General features: G+C 47.1%; 2 protein-coding genes across 2 annotated transcripts in view; both read left to right on the top strand.

The window, feature by feature from the left end:
* Positions 1-3,254: 3,254 nt before the first annotated feature.
* On the top strand, positions 3,255-7,619 carry OGFR (opioid growth factor receptor; the record flags this gene model as incomplete). Its single annotated transcript, XM_010132069.1, has 6 exons — positions 3,255-3,317; positions 3,760-3,844; positions 4,230-4,308; positions 4,778-4,844; positions 5,010-5,158; positions 6,266-7,619. Coding segments are annotated over 6 exons (1,797 nt in total), but the record flags the coding sequence as incomplete, so codon positions are not given.
* A 259-nt stretch (positions 7,620-7,878) lies between these two features.
* Positions 7,879-14,678, top strand: part of COL9A3 (collagen, type IX, alpha 3) — a 39,859-nt gene continuing 33,059 nt past the window's right edge. Inside the window, exon 1 of the mRNA XM_010132068.1 lies at positions 7,879-7,908. Coding sequence (XP_010130370.1) covers positions 7,879-7,908 — 30 coding nt within the window. The remainder of the gene's footprint in view (positions 7,909-14,678) is intronic.

Genomic DNA, 14,678 nt, shown 5'->3' with positions numbered 1-14,678 from the left:
TTTTTGAATGTGTTCATTTTTCAGTTTTTTTTTTTTTCTTAGAGCAACTTCTGGATTGTGACAAGTATAACAGCAAGGACCATTTTTTTTCACTCCAGACTCCACCTTACGGAGGAGGATGTTGTCCCTGGAACTCGTGGTCCATGGAATACTGTTCTACATCTTTAAAGAGGAGTTCTGCCTTCAGTGACGAATGCGCAGTCACCTCTGGCTGACAGTACCTGATGAATTTTTAAGGGCAGTGACAATGAGGCAAAAAGAAACAGCAAATCTTCTGTTACCCATTTATGCCTTTACGACGTGCCAAAGGCATGGTTTAGTTTCCAAAATGAGTCCCTACTTCTGCTTATGTTACACTAATTCTCATTCTTCTCCCCTCAGCCTACATGGTGTGCTTTATGGCTGAAGTTGCTAACGTTTTTACTCCCTTCTGAGGTTAGAGGTTTTTTATTATTATTTACACTATGCACATCTTAAAATTCTACTTTTATCTTTGCGTTTCACTTTCGTCTCCGCAGACTCTCCGTGTTGCGGTTTGAAGTTCCTGCAGATGTGTCTTTTCAGCTCTTTTGCATTTCAGTGCTTTTAGCTTCTTGGAGCCAGCGTTGAAAACCCAGGGGTTCGTGCTCATGAAAAGGTCCCTCTTAGAACCTTAGTGCGGTTCACGTGCCATGGCTCGGAGCTGTGGTTTAACAAGAAGTCCTGTCGTTCTACCTTCTCCTAACTTGCCATCAACAGAAGATTTTGATCGCTCTCTAGGATTATTCTGTTGTCATTCTCATTTCCTGTGCCTTGTTCACAATTTGAACGTTCTTTCAGCCCTTTCGTTTGCAGCTGGTTCCCAGTTTTCAGCCAAATGCTGCTCATGTCACCCTCTCCTGCTTCGATCTCTGCTTTTCTTGTGCCCTTTGCACAGCAACGCATGTTTTGACTGGTGCATTGCAGGTTTGGAAGGAGAAACCCACTTGTGAGAGATAAGAGGAGTTGGTTTAGGTGCGCGTTTCAGTCTTGCAGCTGAGTTTGTCTTTCAAACCTGGGAAAAATCAGGAAGGTTATAGTTCCGCACGGCTTCGATAGAAGTTTATAGAGGAACCTCCTGCTTGGAGGGAGGGCTGGGTTTTGCTCTCTCTGCTTCCCATCTTGTTCTCTCTGGTGCTGTGCTCCAGAATGTCTACCTTCTGGCACGAGCTTCTCTCTAGACAAGCCCTGCAGCACCTTGTGCCACAGCGTCACGTCTGTCGCTGTAGTGACACTTCACAGCAAACCAGTTCTTTCTCAAAACAGGAGCCAGTCTTCTGCTAGCCTGTCCCACCTGCTGTGCTAAAGGATGTTATCTTAGACCCTTCAGTGTCAAGAATGTCTGGAAAATGATTCTTCTGTAACTGGGAACAAAATTTCCAGTAACTCTGCATGCATCAGAATTTCATCCTTGGAGTTCAAAGGTTCTAGTCAAAAGCATCGATAAATTTCCAAATGCTAATTGCCCGTCTCTGACATCCTGAACAGAACAATATTGATCTGTTCTGGCTGAACAGAGTTCTTTGTGTTTGCAGCTACTCGCTTTTTTCCCAGATGTCAGATGCCTGGCAAAGCTCCTTGTGGCTGGGGGTGTTTCTGCAGCCTGGGGAGTGACGGGGGATGGACACCAGTGCTGGCGTTTCTAACCCCGTGTGGGCCACACGGCTGTGGGAAGTTCTGCACCTATTTTGGTCCATGTTGTCATGTATAAACTGGAAATGTGTTGCAGTGCAGACAGTCATTATTTTAGGTCATCACAAGTTGTTGTTACATTTAAAAATCAACTCGAGCTTTATTTAGCTCCTGTCACCAAAGTGTGGGGGAGTCACAGCGTGTGACTGTGTCTTTAAAATGTAACTTTAAAGATTCTGCACTGATGACCTCCCTCTCTGGATAAAGGTTTGATCTCCCAAATGCTGTGCATTCTTCCTAAATTTTAAGTATTAACAATTAAGAGGGCAGCTGGATGGATGACTTTGTTACAAGAAGGTGGTAGAAAATCTAATCCCTTTGATGGTTCTGCCTTGAAAGAACACTCCTGAGTGCTTTCATGGCTTGGGTGGGACAAGATGGATCAGTGCTCAGCAACATTAAACCTGTGTTGCTGGTGAAGTGTGGCAAAATCTCTTACCGTTGAGGGAATCCACTGGGAAAAACCACTATATAACTTAGTTACAAAGGATTTTAAATGGAGTCGTACTTCCCTGTCCATGAAGTCGAGAGGAAGAAATGAAGCTGCTGTTTGTGATTCCTGTGGAAATGCCCTGTTTGGAATGAATCTAGTGCATCCGTGTGGCGAGCAGAACCTGATGCCTCCCTGCCAGGTGGCCCTGGCACCACAGGCTTTTCTCTGTAGCAATTTGAATAATGAATAAAACCACGTGAATTCAGCAGTAACTGGGTAAATCTGTCACTTGGCAACTAACAGGGCTCATCTGAGTCGCTGCTGTGGGTATCCTTGTTTCATGCATATTGTTTCTATTTTATTAGCAAAATTTAGTTTCAAGACGTTTCAATGAAAATGCGTTTTATTTGTAGGCGCAAAGTTGCCACCGCTGGCTCAGAGGTTTGGTGACGTGGAGAGACGAGCAATAGTGAAGGCAATGACTGGAAGTCCAATCAAATAAATATCAAATGTGACCATGTGCCTCTGTTGTTGCCCACTGTTTAGATCAGCACGGTGCTAAATTGGCAAAGCTGCTCTTGAGCCTAAAGAAAAGACGAGGAACACTTTAATTCAGGGGTGTCTGCAGGGCATGAGAATTGTGAATGTAAGGGAAATCTCTGCATCTTAAATTCTAGTTTTAAAGTCTCCTTTCTCTTGATAAGATATATAGCGACTCAGCCAGACAGACGGGGCTTAGCGTGTGTTGTTTTAAAACCTTTGAGTTCAAGGAAGAAGATGTATTTTACTCTTTGGGATTTCCTGCTAGTTCTGACCATTTCTGCAGGAAAACCCAGCTGGGATAAGAGATACACATAAAACATGAAGAACGTGATTAATAAGACTAGAAAGAAAAGGAAGTATTTTTGGTTAAAGGAGTCCAAGGCTGCCTTCAGGAATGCAGAGAAACAAACGGGCTGGTTTTGGGGGTGCTGGGAGCGCCGAGTGGAAGGCACAGGAAAGCGATAGGCAGGGGAACTTGCGTGAGAGATGCTGAATTCAGGCAGTGGATCTTTGTTTTTTTGCAGAAGACAACTTTATTGTGGATCTCTGATCTGTCTCTCTTCTCTAGTTCTCAGGCAGGCGCAACTGGAACGCAGCAAGAGACTTGCAGAGATACAGACATAATTACCCGGTACGGACCAAACGATGACGTACACACTGGAGAGGAGGAGGCAGAGGGGATCTTACTGGTGCTGATCAATACCTCAAGGGCGGGTGTCAAGAGGATGGGCCGGACTCTTCTCAGTGGTGCCCAGGGATAGGACAAGGGGCGATGAGCACAGACTGGGACACAGGAAGCTCCATCTGAACATGAGGAAAAAGCTCTTTACTTGAGGGTGACAGAGCCCTGGCCCAGGCCGTCCAGAGACGTTGTGGAGTCTCCTGCTCCGGAGACACCATCCCGGGCAACTGCTCTGGTGACCCTGTTCTAGCAGGGGGGTTGGACTAGATGATCCCAGAGGTCCCTTGCAACCCCTGTGTTTGTGTGAAAACACATTTCAAGGATTTATCTTGAAATGTTTAGGAAATCTTTTAAGAGATTGCTGCTTGTTGATTCTTGTTCTCCTCTCCAGGGTTTGATAGAATCGGAAAATGATGTGGAAGAAGATATGTGGAACTTAAGCTTTTATAAAAATGAGATTGTTTTTTTGCCCCACGGTGAGTACCTTGTGTGGTGACTGTTTGATGCAGCTCTACTGCAGCAGGCTGAACTGTGAAACGGGAGCTTGATCCGTGTGGGACGATTGAAAACACCAGCCTAGTCAAACAAAAAAAAAAACCCCAACAACCCCAAACCAAACAAAACAAACCACCGAGAATTTCCATTTGAAAATGTCCTTGTTCCTGCTGTACGTTCCTTAATTTTGGTAGAAAATGAAGGGTGTTTTCTGGCTTACCAGGATGGCTGTTCAGTTGGAGAAGCCAATGCCTGTATGTGATTATCTGGCTCTGGATAATGAGCCTCCCTGGGTGACTGGCTAACTTCAGTTTTCATTTGGCGTCATTTTTTTTCTTGCCTGACTTTTTTTCCTTTTGTTTCCAGGTTTGCATATTGAAACTCTGCTTGAAACGTGGTGGGACAACTATGAAGTTCTGGAAGAAAACCATTCTTACATACAGTGGTAAAGGGCCCGCACGAATGTAGTGCCTCTCTTTGGTTGTGCCTCTTTTAAGAGTCAGTTGCTTCTGTGTTGCAGAATTCAGCTTCCTAAAAGGCCCAGAATTACTCGAGTGAAACCTGTGCCCACTTTGGTTTTATTGAGTTACATTCTTCTGGGATCACTGCAGTGGAGATGCTGGAGACACAGGTTTCCAGGGCAGCTGTGGCAACAGGTCTCACTCATGCGTGGTCTTACAGCGTGAGGGCAGTGAGGTGCAGCCAAGTGATGTCGTTATCGTTGGTGTAGGCCCTGCTTTTGTGGGATTTATTTGTCATATAGTAAAGTACTTCCGTGTCCATAGGGGTGCGCAATCTCCAAGAGACCCCTGCGATACTGCCATTTTTGGAATCTTTTTTTAGTTTTAACAAAATGGGTACCTGGCTTGGGTGTCATCTTTGCTCGCCTGGGCTGAAAATTTCTTTCCCTTCAGGTTGTTCCCTTTACGTGAACATGGGATGAACTGGCGTGCCAGACCACTCACGTGGCACGAAATCCAGGTATGGAAGAGGAGCTCAAGCACTGTTCAGCGATTGTCTGTCTTGCGTGTGCCCATAGCTGCACCAGCACGTGAAATGCTTAGTGATGTAGTTCCAGTGCCACTTAAACTGGTGCAGGCAATTAGAGAGCTGCACCTTGTGCTCATTGCCCTGTCTTGTTTTCAGGCCTTTAAGAAGTCCAAGGAAGTTATGCAAAGGTTTATACGTGCTTACCAGCTCATGCTGAGATTTTATGGAATCGTTCTGATCAACAAGGAAACTGGAGAACTTAAGAGAGCGGAGAACTGGGCTGAACGATTTCAGAACCTGAACCGGTGAGTCTCTGGTTATGCCGCTGGTCATTCACTACAGCCAGGTGCTTCTTTGAGGAGAAAAAAAAAGTCCAAAGTCCAAGAAGAAAAGTCCCAAGCCAAGAAAAATCCTCAGCCCTGGAGGAGTGGAGGCTTCTGTTGATAAAAAAAGTTAGCTAATGTACTTTTAACTTGGCTCAGCCCTTGGCTGTAGTCATCACACTCTCTGTGACTTTAACAAGTGACATGTATAATAAGTAAAACTGCCAAGATAGGTTTTCTTCTGTCTGCAGTGCAGCTGTTAACAGCAGACGTGTTTCATGTTGGTCTCCCAAAGTACAAAATACAGACTGGAAGATGTTAATATTTGCTTTAGCAGAACTTGTGCTTAAAACCGTGTTTTAAGCAGGAATTAACTGAAACAGCCAAATCGTATTATTCTGGTAAACTACAAAACAAAGGTATTTCCGAGTGCTTCCCTCTTTGTTTATGAAGTTGCCTTGATGGGTGTAAAAATACTCCAAGTCCTTGGTTGAAAAGAGCTCTGCAAATTGATGGGAGTATTTTTCTGTTATTTTAGGTCTTACCATAGCGATCGCAACGACTCTTTGTATTCTAGAACCCCGGTGATGTTACCAAGAGCTCTAAAAGGACTGGGTGTACTCACACATGAAAAAACAAAGACCTGAAGGCTGTCAAGTCTGGCTTAAGTCCTTAAGTCGTGAATTTTTGGTAGCATCCTTACGTACCTGTATTCTCACCCTTTTCTACAGGCTTACCCTGTAGGGGGTCTCTGTGCCTCTGTCAGGCACAGCGTGCTGGGCTGCGCGGGCTTCTGCGTCTGACCCAGTACGGTGGCTGTTACCTGCTGGTGGGTGATGCAGAAAGCCAGAACCTCTTCAAACAGTTTTGATGATTAATTCTAGCAGCCAAGGAGGGCTAGGAAGGGGCTGCTGAAGGCAGACAGCAACAGTAGGGGCTTTAAAAGTAAGCCTGCTTATACTGCCATCTGCATTGTCAAATAGACTTTACCAGATCAGTCAATAACACACAAAACGTTTTGCAGATATCCTGGAGGTTGGTAGTGACCTGTCAGACTTTCATGTAACTTCACTCATCTGTTCTGTTCAGGTACAGCCACAACAATTTGCGGATTACTCGCATCCTGAAGTGCCTGGGGGAGATGGGATATGAACACTATCAAGTGCACTTGGTAAAGTTTTTCCTAAGAGAAACTCTTGTGAAGGAGACATTACCAAATGTCAAGAGAAGTGCCTTGGATTACTTCCTGTTCACCATCAGAAACAAAAGAAAGAGAAGACAGCTAGTCCACTATGCTTGGCAACACTTCAAACCTCGAGAAAGCTTTGTGTGGGGGCCACAAGACAAACTCTTGAAGTACAGACCCTGTTTTGGCAAGTCGCAGCTGCACCAAAAAGCTGAAGATAAACTGGAAACTCCTGGTAAAAAATCTGAGGATTCTGTGGAGAAGGATCAGAATCATCCTCTAGAAGAAGAACAGAAAGCTGGAGATGCTGCAAACGTGGAGCCTCAAGTGAATGACGAAGGTGTAAAAGAGAAGATAAGTGAATGTGTTTCAAAGGGAGAAAGTGGTGAAGAGGAGAAAGTGACTTCATGTACCCAGCAAGAGGAGAAGGATTTAAATAGTGAGGCTGAAGAAGTGCAGGGTACAGCAGAGAGTGATTGCACAAAGGAGAGCAAGAAGAGAAAACTGGATGCAAGTATGGCAGATGCTAAAAAGAGCGGACAGCTGAAAAGCCCTACTGATATCGAAAACATCTCCCGTAACCTGGGAGAGTGTGCAATTGGTGCAGAAATCCCCTCCTCAGCTCCGCTCTTACAAGCAGAAGAGGACCAGGAAACACTGAAAGAAGACAATGCAAGCACCAAAGACATAACAGTGCCAGAGACTGTTGATGCAGCTGTGAAACGGAGGAAAGTTGATAAAAGAACATCGAGAAGCAGGACGTTCAACTTGGGGCCTTCTGCCTCCAGTGCCAAGTTAAATAGCTCTGTTGCAAACGCTGAGGCCGAAAAAGAAAATGTCAGTGAGAAAAATGCAGCTGTGGAAGCGACCAGGGAGGAGGGCGGTGGTGATGATGCAGACAGTGGGGCTGTGAGCCCTCTGGTTGATTCCAGGCTCCCCAAGACTGATGGCACTTGTGACGGCTTGGAGTCAAGTAGAGATCGAGTCACAGGCAGGAGTGCCCAGCACCCCTGCAACAGCACACTGCTGGAAGGCAAAGGTGAGCTCGATGAGGTAGAACAGCATCAAAAGGCAGAAAATACAAGTGAAAAAGGGCAAGCAGGAGTTACAAGCAAGAAGCAAGATCCAGAGTGTCTGGAGCAGAGCGTGGCGTCCGCTTGTCCTGAAGAAGACAGTGCTGAGGTTGCACCACAAAACGCTGAAAGCTCTGAGCGTGCAGCAGGGCCTGTTGAGGAGCGGCAGGTAGCAGCAGAGTGAGAGCAGCACAGCAGGCGCTTGAGATGACACTGCCCAACTGCCAGGAGCCAGCTTTAATGATTTGGAGAGCAAACGTCCACGGAAGAATAAACTTCCTTTGGGCTCATCTGTGCTAGCCCCTGCCTGGCCTTCACTCTTCCCACTTTTTTAATCATCTGTAGTAACTTCACTGAGATCCAGCCCTGATTTCCCTAGGGAGGAAAACCTAACTGAGTCTTCATGGACACGTCCCTGGTTTTTATCAGACTGTCTTCGAGCAATGGGGATTTTTGCACTTTGCTTTGATCTGGTATGTCCCTGCTTTAAGAGAGGAGGAAAACTGATTTGATTCCTTGTTTGAACTATATTTATTAAATACCTTCTTCTCAGTGTGAGACAGAATGACCCAGCTTGCCAGGCCTTTCCCTCACCACGTAACCTGGGTTTGTTACTCTGGAAGGCTGTACCTCCCCAGGAGGGTCACTCCTGGCAAAGGGCGGTTTGCCTGGAAGATGCCGCTCTCGGGTGCAAAGTGCGGGACGGTCTCTTCCCTTTATCCCCCACAGAAGTTGCTTTGTGGTGCTTGTCAGAGTTGTTCTATGAACTGCCTACCAGTTTCTAACAGAAAAACCTTCAGACTTTGCACAAAGGTGTCTTGAACTGCTCTTCTCCAGTTTCTCCCACCCTTCTCAGACCCTTGGTAGTCTTCCACAGTTGTTTGTCCACTGGTGGTCCAAAGGCCTGCCTTCCTCGATCGCCGGAATAGAACAAGCGTTTGTCACTGCGTTTTATTTCAGACTTTGCTGTTCATTCCCAGCGGCCCGTGGGGCTCTTTCCTGCAGGCCCAGAGCATGAGGCGGGATGTGTCAGCTCTAACCCCGTTCTAGTTAGGGCAGGATTGTTTTCCTGTTAATGATGAGCACGGCAGACAGCGAGGGCACAGTCGAGTGCAGCATGTCTGGAAACCACTGGCTTTTGTGGGGCAGTTAATTGAAACTCTAATTGGAGGGGGAACGCTTGTCCGGTTCATTTACTTACAGCCCTCAAGCATTTACTTTCGGACTTGCCAGCTAATTGCTTGCCTTAATGTTCCTGACCCCTCTGTCAGCTGTTCTGCCCGACTTAGTGTTCAACCGAGGCTGAAGGAGCTTGGAACAATTTAGCGCTTTTGCTCCTAGAGATTTGCAACAGAGGACCCGTTTCACTAGGCGGAGGAAACCGTTCCCAACAGCCAGAAGGTCTGGACTTGCTGTTTGCTCAGGTTGTTTGCTTTAGTTTCGGAGTTTTTAGGTGCTGTTTGGCCTGTGTAGGAGATGACGAGAGGCTTGCCCGCCTTGCCAGAGAGCGGTTGCAAAAGCCAGTGCAATGTTTTTCCTCTTTCTACTACAGCTCTTCATCTTTCAAGGAATTTGAGTGGTGACTTACCTTTCCAGGCTGTAGGTCCTTGTCCAGAATGCCACAAACGTGTGTGGGACTAAGTCTGCAAGGTTGACATCTAATGATAATGTTCCTGGTCGCACACATGCTGGAAAAAAGGCTTTAATATTTTTAAAATACTTTTTTTTCTTATGAGGAAATGAAGTTAAATAGCTAATAAGAACACAATTACAGGTATAAATACTTGAAGACGTGGAGTGAAAATTCTTTCATAAGGAATTGTTAATCATGGCTTTTGTACAGATTTATAGTAATTTTTTTATTTAACAATTTTTCATTGTGAATATGTGCTCAGTTGGGGCATAGTTCATGACTCTTGTTATGGTGATGTGTGGTTTGGTTTTGTGCTTAATGGGATTTCACTGTGAGCCTAGTCTGGAGTGCTCAAACGAAGCTGTTCTCTGCCATGGTCAGGTTTAGAGTTGGGGCTGTAGGGGTTTGCAGCCAGATCATGGGATTTCTCTGGCACTCAGAGCTGTATCTCACAGTCTGTTTCTTTAATGTCACCTATTAAAGCATGACTTTAATGCACACCAGTTTCCACTTACGTTTTCCTCATCTTTGAGGGCAGGATGTGACCACTTATCTGCCCCACCACAGCCTGTAGCCATCTGCTGTTGCTTTGGCACTTGCATCGAGTGGGTGCGTGGGGCTGCCCGGTGTTCCCACGCGGAGGTGTGGTGGGCTCAACTGAGATAAACCTGCTGCTTGTTCCTTGTGGAGGTGCTGATCGTCTTTCTCCGCTGCAGCAAAACATGGCCACTGAATGTTTGTGGGGATAAGACATCCCCTGCCACGCTTCTTGTTTAAAGATGTACCTGGAGGTGTGTTGGTATGCTCTGTGGTGGCTCTGCGCTGCCATCCTCCCAAGCCTGAGTTGTGATGCTCTGTAGAGCAAGCAGGACTTTGCTTTTGAGCAGCTCATGGGGGCAGCTGCCCAGGCTGCATGTGGGGTCCTCAGGCTAGTGGGCCTTTTCCTTCAGGTCACAAGCACACGGTGGCTTTGTGGTAACAGCTTCTGTGAGTCACTGTGGCCCTTCAGCTGTGATCTCTCTGCCTGGGGACGTGGAAGGAGAGGAGGACCGGTCCTCTTGTTCTGTGAGTGGGCTTGAAGGTGAGTACTCCCAGGGTCTTCCCTTGCTGGTCATAAACAGGCTCTGCTTCCAGCAGCTCTCCGAGCTCTGGCTTGCCATGAGCAACGTGTGGCCAAGGAATTTGGATCTGCTTCACCTTCTCTCGCCGGCGGTTGGCCTCAGTGCGAAGGAGGAGGTACAAGCTCTGGGAAGCAGTTCCTGTGACTGCACTGCTCTCCCTCCCTGGGGCTTGTGGTGTCTGATAAAGCATTCGATTTACTTCAAAACCATCTGAAGACACGCAAACACACCCTGCCTTTCTGTCCCCAGCTGCCTGTTCCACAAAGTCTCGTAGGAGCTTGGCAGATCTTTGACGGAGGGGATGAAGGGCTCAGGGTTGGTGGAGTGTTGGCTGGGGAGTTGCACAGACACACACTGTGTGCTCATACAGACCTCCTGCTTGTAAGGATGCCAAGCTGAAACCTGCTGTTTCATATTTTAAGCTTTGCTTTTCCACTTCTGCTCTACTCTTGCTATGAGCTGTGTCATTTCAGTCCTGATGAATCTTGCCACTGTTCCTCTCCACTTCCAAGCCCTCCTTTGGATGAAATAGTCTTTAATTGATAAAGGGAAGCATGAAGCTATTTGCAGGGGATGTGTCTTTGTGAAGTAGTGCCATTTGGGATCACCAAGCTGGGAACCATCATCCTGTTCCTTCCTTGCTAAAATAAAAAGGAAGAATTGCCTTTGAAATTTTTACAGCTCTGAGAATATTTCTCCTTTTTTTTCCTCCCTGCTTGCATCTCTCTGTGCGAATCTGTTCTCTGGTCAGGATTCATCACTTTCCCAAGAAATCAGCTGGCATTCTTTAGATCTCCCTGAAAAAACCCCAACAAACCAGATATGAATACAGCTCCAGAGTGAATAAACCGTCTCACAAAGCACTAAGTGCGTTTCTCTGTAGTGCATCTTGCACTTGTTGCAGGTTTATTAATTTCTCTAGTGAAGTGAGGTAGCCTCAGGCACTCTCACTCTGAGTTGCTTTTTATCTGTCCAGCACTGAGGTAGTGATGGGCTTTAAGAAACGTCCCAGGTGAGAGCTAAGAACATCTTTATCTCCAGCTGCAGCAGCCGAATTTTGCTCCCCGGGCATGTCTGCAAGTCCGGATTCTGTAGGCTCCCTCTGTTTGCTCAGGGCTGGGGCTGCCCAGCGTAGCATGAATGGGAGCTGCTCTTCCTCAGGGCTGCTCCCCCTCCTTCTCCCACCTCCTTCCCAAACCTCCTCTCTCCCCGCAGCTCAGCCCCTCTCCCCTGTGCTCCTGAGCTCTGCCCCTCTGGCTGGAGCCACAGGTTTATCTGGAGGCGAGGAGTCTCCTTTGTAAGCTGAGACCCAGGAGGAGGAGGGATCTGCTGGACCCTGGAGGAGAAAGGGTTTAGCTGCCCGGGAAGAACGAAGAGAGGCAGAGCCTGGGCACCATGGCTGGATTCTCCGCTTTTGGGCTCCTCTTCCTGTGTCAGCTCTTATCCACAACGTGGACTCAGGTAAGAAGCCTTGTTTCTGTCTTATGCTCAACAAAAAGTCCGTAAAGGAAGGTGAGCTTTACTTGCAGATGAAATGTGGCAATAGGCAGGTTCTTAGAGTCTGACATTGATTACAACTCTGAGCGCTTAGCAAACCATCTGGTTTTGTCCCTGTGCGGGTAGACTTTGAGATAGGTAGAAGCTGCTCCTTTACACTTCCCGTACAAGTATTGTCTTCATGTTCAGGTCTGCAGTTACCAGAGGTAAAGCCTCAGGGAAGGGGAGACCTGTTGATGTAAGAGAAGCAGTTTTCTGTTAAAATGAAGTAGTAAGTTGCCAGGGAGATGGATCTCCTGATCGGGGTCTTCATCTGAGTCAGAATTTCTTGTTCCTTCCCTCAATCAGTTTTCAAATCTTACACTTACAAATCAGCGTATTTAACCCTTGTTCACTCCAGATGTGAAGCTGTAATAAACGTCCCTATACGGTGTTAATGTTATTGCCTGGGGAAGAAACTCCTCGCTGAGGTTTTTCATTGTTAGGGGGGAGTTTTTGCAGTCTGCTTTGGGAATTCAGAGCTGCCCTCCTCTGCTGTGAGCAGAGCTGCTTCTACAATGAAACCTTTGTTCGCCGAAGCTACAGCAAGTTGCTCTCTGGAGCCCTCTCCATACAGGAGTCATTTATCGCACCTTTCTTTCCGTCCCCCCACCTCAGACCTCCTCTAAAATCCCAGATTTTCAAGTAGAATCCTGCTCCAAGAGGAGACTTTCCCTTTCTCCTTGTGTCTTCAGTGGTGCCTGTCTGGCTCTTCTATCACCCCATCAGACTGGGACTGTAGATTAATTTTTAATGGCAAGCATTTGGCACCTATTTTCCATGGGCTCTGCATTTCCTCCTCTGCCCAAAATGAAACATGCCTGTAGGCAGTGAGAACCGTTTCCGATACAACCAAACCCATTTGCTGCCCAGTGACCAGCTCTGGTTCCCAGCATAAGGCACCAGTTAAACAAGCTGGGAGCCCTGAGGATGTGCTCGGTCAAAAGGGTTTTCCAAAGAGCCTTGCACTGGTCCTGAGCTCCTTTGAGTCCACCCAGGTTGGTGGGGGACACTGAGGGATGGAGGGTTAGTGCAGGTTTAGGGTTAAGCTGTAGGACTCAGCCATTGCTTTCTGATTTAACCCATATGTTTCTTTTGCTGCAAACAAACTCTTCTCTCTCTCTTTCCTCCAATCCTTTCAGAGAGTAGGACCACAAGGCCCTCCGGGACCACGAGGACCCCCTGGACCATCTGGCAAGGACGGCATAGATGTGAGTCATGTATGGTAGAGGGAGGGTGAGGGGTGGAGCAGAGGCAGAGCCAACTGAGCAGAGAAGCTGCTCTTGTTCTCCAGAGCCTCAGCCTTTGGGCCGTCTCTCAGAGGTGGAGGGACCTGGAGAACCAGCCTACCTGCAAGACAGCTGGATTTGTAAGAGTCAGAACAGCGAGCAGAGGTGCTGAGTGGACTCCAGTTCTCTGCAGGGTCAATCCCCTGTCTCAGGAAGGAGTTCAGGACAGAACTAGTGTACACGCCGGGATTCGTGTCCATACTTGCAAAGCAGAGTATTTCTCTTTTGGTGTCTAGGCAGGAAGGGGAACGCAGTACGTGAGGTTGAGCGTTGGGTATGATGTGTACCAGGGTCATTGCATGTTCTGTAGTTCAGAGACAGATTTATGTGACACTTCAGAGCACCCACATTTCTAGAGAGGCCCCAAGAAGCTCAAATATGCTGTGCTGGGCACTGTTCTTACAGTGGCTTTCTTTCAACATTGTCAGTGTCGCTGTTCCCAACTTATATTGGCACCTGAGAGGTCGGAATCTGGCTCATGTTTCCAGACATGAGTTGCCTTTAGTGGCCCAAAAGGGAAATGAAATGAAAAGAAGAAAAACCTGTCCTATTACTTTTAAGTGATGTTCCACAGAAATGGGAAATTTTGTGTCTGTGGAGCTGTTGGATAAGGACTGAATTGTGTCCTGTAGTTGGCAGCGGATGAAAAGAGCATCAGATGGGCCTTCAACAAGACCACATCAAATACAAAAGGCCAGATTCCTGCTTCGATATTCAGTTTGAGTAGCGCTTGTCTTTCTCAGCTGCTTATGGAGCAGGGCAGGGTTTTTAAAGCTCATCTGTAAGGTTATTGGAATTGGGCCTTTAAGCAACCTTGAAAAGATCTATTAATTCCATGCAGCTCATTTTCTTTTGGTTAAGAAGGTAAAAGAAGATAGGAGTTCCCTGGAACATGGTGAACAAAGAGGGGTTTTGTCTGCAGTGGTGAGCTTTCCAGTGGCTCTGGGAGCAAGGCTGCTCTGAAGAGAACCTCATTGATTTGCAGCTGCTCCCCTCAAGTGTCCTTTCGTGTAACGGAGACTGTTTCACTGAAAGTCTCGCTCCGGTTTTGTAGCGTGAGGAGTTCAGATCTGGTGCCTCAACGATGTCCCTCTGCTGTTTTTCATGGTGTGATAAAAGGCCTAAGGGGACACCCTGGAAAGGGGGAAAGGGCAGACATTCCCAGCAGTGAACTTGTGGAGTCACCGCACAGGACACCGGTGTGGATGAAGAAGCCTTCAGACTTCAAGCCATAACCAGCAGGCAGTCAGAAAGAAATGCCTGTAATTGTGTTGTTCAGTTCCTGCTTTCTACAGGATATTTTATACCTTAATCCTGGATCAGCACCAGCATTGCTTCCGATGGCTGTGGGAAACAGGAGCCCAGGGAGATGTTGGACACGTGAACCTACGCCCTTTTATCCACTGCTGAAAGCTTCAGAAGGCTCCCTGTGGGACAGGACCAAATAACAATATCCGATCAATAGGAAGAACTGAGTCCTAATAAACCAGACAACTGAATGAAGTTTTAAGGTGCTGAGTGTGGCAGTTGCAGCTTGAGTCTGGAGCTTGGGCTGTGCAGGAATAGTCTCTCCTTTGGACAGACTTGGTCTGCATCCCTCCTGTGGTGCCCTGTTCGTGTGAGATGGTCCAGCTGCTCAGGGACAGGCTCTGGGATGGTTCCTG

The sequence above is a fragment of the Buceros rhinoceros genome, unplaced genomic scaffold, assembly GCF_000710305.1.
Source record: "Buceros rhinoceros silvestris isolate BGI_N320 unplaced genomic scaffold, ASM71030v1 scaffold15542, whole genome shotgun sequence".
In the NCBI taxonomy this organism is placed as follows: Eukaryota; Metazoa; Chordata; class Aves; order Bucerotiformes; family Bucerotidae; genus Buceros; species Buceros rhinoceros.
This window is presented reverse-complemented; position numbering and strand designations above follow the sequence as displayed.